At 42.6% G+C, this 8,488-nt stretch overlaps 1 protein-coding gene across 1 annotated transcript in view; it reads left to right on the forward strand.

Moving 5' to 3' along the window:
* The window catches only part of GALNT1 (polypeptide N-acetylgalactosaminyltransferase 1), a 109,253-nt gene that overhangs the window by 99,920 nt on the left and 845 nt on the right, over positions 1-8,488 (forward strand). The window contains 2 exon segments of the mRNA XM_018563586.1: positions 1,931-2,029; positions 4,522-4,656. Coding sequence (XP_018419088.1) covers positions 1,931-2,029; positions 4,522-4,656 — 234 coding nt within the window.

The following is an 8,488-nucleotide window of genomic DNA, read 5'->3' on the forward strand; positions in this document are numbered from 1 at the left end:
GGCGGGCTAGGGCCGGAATCCTCGATGTAATGAGGTGAGGTGGAGCCTGAACTTCACCTGTCAGAGCAGTAATGTGAAAAACCCTTGTGGAATTACCATAAAAGTCAATTATGACCTTGTATAACACCAAGGCAGTCCGCTAAAGGGATTACCCCAGAACCATGGGTGGGGATCAACATAACTTGCGGACCACAGAAAACAGGTTCCAAACGGGTTCAATCCGAGTCGCGGTCGGGAGGGCCCCAAAATCAGGAGGGGGACCGCCTGTCCGACCAGTCGGTTAAGTAGGGCAATGTAGCCATGGGTGGCTCGTTCACGGGCCTCCGGTCAGGGGGGTCAGTCACCTTCGTCCAGGCGAGGCCGGGATTGTGAGCGCAGTTTTCCAGGCGCGTCTCGGGTGTTGGGGGGTCTGCGATCCCACAGGGGGCTAGGCGTCGGTCCTTCGGGGGAGAGGAGGTTGATGTTGACGGGGGGACTTCTTCGGAGATCGTCGGGAGCGACAGTTGCAGTTGTTCCAGGAGGGGCCCTGCTTCTTCGGGGGAGGAGAAGGAGTATGACCAGCCGTCGTGGGTGAAGGTGGCCTTCAATGGAAACCCCCATTTATAGTTGATGGCATGGCGTTGCAGAGTGATGAGGAAGGGCCTCAAAGCTTTTCGTTTCAGGAGGGTTTGCGGCGCCAGGTCTGCGTATATCTGGTACTCCAAGTCCTGGAAGCGCAGGGTTACGTTGTTTCCATGCGGCCTGTGCGATAGCTTCCTTCGTTTTATAGAAGGTGGGTTTGAGTATGATGTCGCGGGGGGGTCCATTAACCCTCTTTGGGCCCAGGGCGCGATGCACACGATCCAGTTTGAGGCGTTCTAGTGGGTAGCCCGGGACTAGTTCCTGGAACATGGCCGTGACGGTGGATGTCAAATCAGCCACGTGTTCGGGTACCCCCCTAATGCAAAGATTTTCCTCTGCGGTTTGTGTTTTCCAGGTCCTCAACTTTAAGCAGGGCGGTGGAAAGTTCAGATTTTACATTGTGTAGGTCTTCTTCATGAGAGTCAATTACTGCGACAATGTTATCCACCTTGTATTCAATATCGTGGATCCTGGTGCCCAGCTCCCTAATGTCTTTGGATAAGTGTGTGGCCAGCTTGTCAGTTGCAGTTTTCAGTTCCCTCTGCTGGAGTACCTTAAATTTGTCCAGGATGGCTGCGTCTCTGACCTCGGTCCCCTGCTGCGACTCTGGAGGCTGAGGGGAGAATCCATCGTTGGAGGAGTCGTTTGCTGACTCTAGCAGCTCAGGCGAGTGGCCGTCCGGCGAGGCCGGAGCGGCCACCATTTTGGGTTCAGGCCGTGATTTTGAGGAGCCCAGCGTCTTCTGCTGGGACCGGGCCGGCGGTTGATTTTTGCCCATGGCGTTGCCGGACGGTCCAGGGGGGTAAGGTGGGGTATAGGTAGGAGAGGAGATGATCGGATTTAAAATCGATCACACGCCCAGGTGGTGCGGAGCCGTTTTAGCAGACGTCCATGCTAATCGGCTGCTCGCTAGCGCCCCGGACAGGTGTCTTTTATATGCATAACAAGTTGTCGTTAGGAGCACCTTCTTAAATTGACAGGACTAATCTGTGTACCACATAGCCAGTCTGTTGGTTGGTATGGGATCAAATACTTATTTTACTCACTGAACTGCAACTCAATTTATACATTTGTATCATGTGTTTTTTTTCTGGTTTGTTGATTGATTTTCTGTCCATTATTTTAAATAATAGACAATGTGAGCTTGTGACAGATTTTTTTACTTTTTTTTTTTTTTTTTTTTTTAAAAAAAAAAATGAGGTTGTGACATGTTTTTTTTTTTTTTTTTTTTTTTTTTTTTTTTTTAAACAAAATCCATTTTATTGCTCATCAATATCATTTACTTATTCTTTTCTCTTTTTTCTTTCAGATTAGAAATGTGGAGACCAATCAGTGTTTGGACAATATGGCAAGAAAAGAAAGTGAAAAAGTTGGAATTTTTAACTGCCACGGAATGGGAGGAAACCAGGTAAGACTTTGTATCTTATAATACCTAAAAGCATGTCGCAGGTATTTCTCTGCTGTAAATGGTTATGAAAAATTCACATACCATATCTTTTAAGTGGAAGGTTACCGAAAAACGAATAAACAAATAAATGCACATTAAACAGCCATATAACACACACAACTTTATAAATGCATAGCCCCTTGTTTGACTTCTGTTTGCGCTCCGGTTTTACCGCAATCGGCTTTGGAAAACTGCCAACGACATCCAGCAGCACCAGGCAACTCATGGTTTCACTCTGTTCCCCCTAACACTATCTACATCTTTGAAAGCATGAGGACCCAAAGGAAGTGTGTTCAAGCAGTTTTCAGTAAAGCTTTGCAATCACAGGTGTAGCTTAGTGCCCCTAATGTAAATGTAGATATGCATTAGGGGGGACTAAGCTACACCCCCACCCCCACCCCAATCTCCATAACACCTTGCACAGAGCGAGCAAAGGAATTTATCCGCTCACAAATTTTCTGGCAAAATCAACTAGTATTGGATATGGTCGAACAGATATAACAAAACACTTTCATATTCAGCAGACCAGACGAGAGTACGTAAGAGAAGTTAATTGTTAGGGTTTACAGGGCCAGATTTACCATTGGGCAGAGTAGGCATGTGCTAGGGAGGGCGTACAGGCGCCCTCCCTAGCCAATACATATTATAGGCGTTTGATAATGCAATCAAAGCTTACTTGAAAAAAATACCTTTTATGTAGTGAGTGCTGCCTTCTGTCTGCCCATCACTTTCAACAAGTTCCTGAATTCCTAGTGAGCTTTTCATCTCTTTCTGTGCTGCTTGATGTAGTGCAGTCTCGATTTTTTTCTCAGGATTACATAGCCAATATTGCATTGCTTGCAGCAAGTAATGATGATAATTAGGGATGCACCGATACCGGTATTTTTGTACCGAGTAAAAAAAAATTTGGGTACTCGCCGATACCACTTACCGAGTAACAAGTCCCATTCAGGAAGCCAGGTGGCATGTAATGACTCGCTTCCTGATTAGCCGGGCAGCGTGTAAAGACCCGCCACCCGGCTTCCCGATTAACAAAGTCCCCTCTTACCTTGGTATGTCCAGCCTGACAACGCAGCCTTTCTCCGGTACCCGGCCGGAGCCGTCTGGCCGGCCAATCGGGAAGCCGGGCGCTGTGTAATGACGCGACGCCCTGCTTTCTGATTGGCCAGGAGGCCGGCTCCATGCTCTCATGAGATGACGGAGCATGAAGCCAGCTTCCCGCCCAATCAGAAAGCAGGGTGTCGCGTCATTACATGGCCTCACGAGGACGAGGGTGCATGGAGCCAGCTTCCTGATTGGCCGGGGAGTCTGCTCTATGCTCTCTCATCACAAGTGACGAGAAAGCATGGAGCCGCTTCCTGGCCAATCGGGAACCCGGGCAGCGTGTAATGACGCGCTGCCCGGCTACATGATACCGGAAGTACTCGTGCTAGGCATCAGACCATTTGGGTGAGTACGAGTACTCGCCCAAATACTCGGATTCAGTTGTACTTCAGAAGACAGGCTCTGTGAGTTGTGACTCAAGGAAGTACATCTCTCTAAAATTCCTAGGTCCCTGAAAGTTTATACTTTAACTTTGGTGCTTTCTAGGTTACTGACCCAGAACGAGTATACTAATAGAAAATCTCAACATCTATCTGACTTAAATTTGTTGCACGCTTGCTGAAACTGGTAGACTAGGACCTGTAGGTTTGGTGATATATCTTGTAAGTAAATGTTTTTCATATATAAAGATTTATCCTATTTATGTATCCAGTTGCTTGTTGAGCCACTCTGAAAATAAAATAGCAAAGATGCCGGTTCTTGAAGGATGCAAATTTTCTTGCCATCACACATGCTTACGAGCCCAAATTGGTTTTAGGTTGGGTATCTCTTGCATATCAATGGGCAGGCAGCTTGTGACAAGTCATAGATTATAATTTATCCAAAATTTACCTCTCCGCAGCTACTTAGGAACTTGAGGAAACTGCAAGGAAACCACACTTTTATTACAGTTGAAATTAATTTTTAAGAAACTCATAACTGGATCAATATCCTGACTGGAAGATACTTTTATAAGTTTTGAATATGTTCACTACATCCCTTTTTTTTTTTTTTGGATTTTTTTTTTTTTAAGTTTTAAATAGGTTTTTTATTTCTTACACTTCAATATTCTAACAGATGTTATCTGTGGCCTCACTGGGATTTTTTCTTTCCCTTCACTTGTCTTGAGACATTAGCACAAGAAATAAGGAAATGGTTGTCGTCAAGACTGGAACACACAGACGGCAATAAAAACATTGTCAGAAGTTCAAAGCCTTCCTACCCTGTTGTGGTGGCATTTAAACAGTGTAGGCATAAGTTAATGATGCCTGCTAGCAATGTTACATGTGGTAGCTTTGCAAAATGTTGCAAAACATTTAATCGCTCTCAAAAGAAAATGACACATTTTGCATATTTTTGTTTTGTTTTAGGTCTTCTCATACACTGCTAGCAAAGAAATCCGGACAGATGATTTATGCTTAGACGTCTCCAAGCTTAATGGCCCAGTCATAATGCTTAAGTGCCACCATTTGAGGGGTAATCAGCTATGGGAGTACGATCTAGTGGTAGGTGTTGCTCGTATATCTGCCTTTTCAGTGTTATCAGTTTCTCCAGCAAAGATATTACACTGAAGACAATGTGTTTTTAATTGACATTAATATTGTTGTGAGTAAGGCATTCTATGTCCTCATGTTTAACCACCTAAAGAATAACTATACAGTCAAATACCCTAATTATACCTGACTCCCTTCTCCATCCCCATAGTAACTATGATCCTTTGCACTTGCCTTAGACCAGCAGGCAACCTGGTTCAGGAGCCTTAGCCTATGTTGATTCTGTTCTGATGGTGCCTCAGTGCTGTGCATGCAATGCCTATTCTTTATACAACTACATGGAAAATCCTTTCTCTGTCAAGATACAGTTAGACAGCTTTTCCATTAGGTCCAATAGAGAAGAGCCACCCATATGCCATTATACTGGCTGACAAAAAACAGACTGTGGCTCTTGGACCAGGTATCCTGCTGATCTTAGGCAAGTACAAGTATATTGTTAACCTGAGAGGGGAAAGGAGGAGAGTCAGATGCAATTAAGTTATTTACATTTATAATTATTTAATGACCACTAACAGTATATCTACATCTTACTGCTGCTGTGCAACTGCACAAGTATGTCCAAATAAAATGTTAGTCACCTAGTTTTATAATATTTTTATGAAGTACAACAGAAAGGGCCCCATCCTGCTGCTTTTGGGTTTTATCTGGTCTAGATGATGTAGTTTTCCCGTTTTTGTGCCTACATCATATCAAATACTGCAATGCCATTCTATAGATACCATTGTTTTATTAATTTTTATTTCATTAGAGCTACTGTACCCATATAACTTTTTTGAAAGTTTTTGTCTCCTGACCACTGTAATCAGTCTATTCAAAACACCCAAGCAGTTGTTGTTTTTAAAAAAAAAAAAAAACATTTCTTTTAATGCAATGAGTTTATCAGTATTTTCAATACTACATAATTGCTTTACATCAATACCTCCGATTCATAAATCCAGTTTATAGTTCCTGCATTAGCTGCTCTTTAAATAGCTTTTTCCTTCAGGTTCGCTCAATGTCCTCTGGTGACATTACACCCATTATCATATGTAACAAATGTTTAACTTTGTTTTGTGGCTGATGCATACAGACAAGTAAAGCCATTTTGCTTCTTCATTGTAGTGTTTTCTCCGTGCCACAGTGTGAGAACAAACACAACTATAACATGTTATTTTAATTAAGGAGGTTGTGTGGGTTCCTGCCAAGATACTAGACCCACTGCGCACATGGCACATGTCCCACATTTCCACAATATTGCACCCAGCCAGATAGCACCTTTTCTACAAATATAAACAGATGTTTTCAAATTCTTTCTTTTCATTCCATTTCAAGTACAATGTATTCTTCTTTGTCTACGTTCTCCTATTAGTTTCCTTCTTTATGTGTACAAATCCCCCCAAAACTTGGTACTTACAATTTCAGCTGCTGTGCTGTATACTGGCAGCTGCGTATTTCCTGTAGTGATTAAAGGAGAACTATGGGGTCAGTGTTTTTCCCCATAGTTCTCCTTAGGGTAACGGGAGGACACAAACTAGCGTCCTCCCGTTACCCTAAGCTCAGTATACAGCGAGCTACAGCTCGCGGTATACTGAAAAGCCGGAGCGGATCCCGACTTAGACGACGGGATCCGCCCAGCTGCGTGAGTGACAGCTGGCTCTGCCTATCTAGAGGCAGAGCTAGCTGTACCCTCCCCCGTCCGTTCCGCCAGTCAGCGCTGGCAGATCAGAGCGGGCAGAGAGCCGTGACAGGATCGAGAGGTGAGCGAACCCGGTATGTGTTCGCTCACCTGCCGATCTACTGAGCTGACCTGTGACAGTCTCATTGTCACAGGTCAGCTAGAACTATGAGGTGAGTGAAAAGCACTCACCTCATAGTTCTCCTTTTAAGATTTCAGCTTTGTGTTGTGTTTACAAAACATGACCCACACAAAGATGATAAATTAACCAAATATCCATTCATAAGCATGCAACAAGTAGTCATGAGAGAACAGTCCGTATAAAGCACTATCAAAATGATTTTTGAATAGAAAAACTGATCCTGTTGCCTATGGAGCCCTGTAAAGATTCACCTTTTCTGTATACTTCACTCTGCATAAATCAGTTAATTTGTGCACTGGCATTAGCCTTTCCTCCTGTTATCTTTATGCATACTCTGTGTTCTATAGTAAGGCTGGTTTCTGTTTGTATGTTTACATTTGAATTTAGCAGGACCAGGACACTCCCACTATAACCATGGTTACTAGCTTCCAATATGTTGTCCATTAAATTGGATTATCAGATGTAATTAATGGACATTAATGAAATGTATTACTATTTCAATGAAATTTGTAAACAGTACTGAAAATACAATAGGTAAATGAGTAACCCCTTTATGCCCAGTGGTTATCTATGCCTTGGTGCCAAGACCAGATTTAGCAGGGTCAGCATGGTCAGTTAACCTAAATTGTTTTTGTTTAGTGTATTTGCATTTTGTTTGGCTTTTTTTTAATACCGTTATTCCGTCTGACAATTACAATGTTAAATAGATGGCTCTGCAGATGTCACTGTAGACTGGAAGGCTGTAGGTGGTAGTGTTCATTTATTGGCTGAAGTCTTATTTTGTCAGTAAAGCCGCCAACCTTTATCATTCGGTAGAATAATCAATATGGAATTCAGGAGCCAGTCTGTCCAATCAAGGAGCCAGCTCCATTGACAACTAGATAAAACCTGCAAAAGAGGGGAGAGCTGTAAATTGTAAGGAGCATTGGCTACTGGGATTTGTCCGGCCCTGTGCTAGGTCATAGCCGAAGTAGTGATCAGATTATCAGGAACCTCTTTGATTGGTTAACAGTTGTCACTAAGGACCAGAGTTGTTTTATGATAGCTGAGATTGAGAACCACCAGCCACAAGTTTTGGTTGGTGGTTCCCAAAGGGAGAATTTTTATATATGTATCCCCAGCATGGGGCATGATGCAGATAAACGCTACCATACACATGGCAGGAAAGAAGAGGTTAAAATAAACCATTTTACTGATGTATGGAAATAACAACTGTTGGGCTAGTTAAAGCATAGCGATAAGAGCACATGTCATGAGGTTGATCTTTATAATGTATGAAAAGCAGCATTTACTATTATTGTGACATTAATGAACTGTATTTGTAGGGAAGCCGTAATTGTTTTAAAAAAAATTTAGGGAGCAGAAAACTGGCTGTAGACACACATTCTAAATACATTAAGTTAAATTAGATTAGACAAGTGAAATAATTTTAGGTCTCATTTGCGCATTTGCTTTTTCCAAGAAAGACACAGTTCACCTTGGTTGAATGACTTGACTAATTAAACATGTCTCTAATGATATACTAATTTTGTAATGAGATGGATTTCAAGAGTGAAGAATGGTGTGGTTTATTTGTTTCCCTTTAGCCAAGCTTATGCTTTTTCAACGCAATTATCAGAAAGTTTCTGTTCTTCTCAGCTTTACACTATTACTATTTAGACTCTTAAAACCTGTTGACAGTTACTCTTATTGTTTTTCTTGCTTCTAATGCATTGATCAATAAAAATGGCTGTTTCTTTTGGGGCCCATTCACATCTATGCATTTAAACATGTTTATGCATGCAAAAAAGGTTTGTCATTGTTTTTAATAGTGCTAGTTCACATCCGCGTGGTGCTTTGTTGGTGTGGGGTTTCTTTTTTTTTGGGTGTGTGTGTGGGGGGGGTTTGATGTGTTGACCCATGTTAAGGGGCTACTTGATGAAAATGGCCATCGCAGTGCAAAAAAATCAGGATAATGCAGACACATAGCTGTACAGGTACTCTTAAAG

This window comes from Nanorana parkeri, unplaced genomic scaffold, assembly GCF_000935625.1.
Source record: "Nanorana parkeri isolate BGI_ZX_2015 unplaced genomic scaffold, ASM93562v1 scaffold678, whole genome shotgun sequence".
Lineage (NCBI taxonomy): Eukaryota > Metazoa > Chordata > Amphibia > Anura > Dicroglossidae > Nanorana > Nanorana parkeri.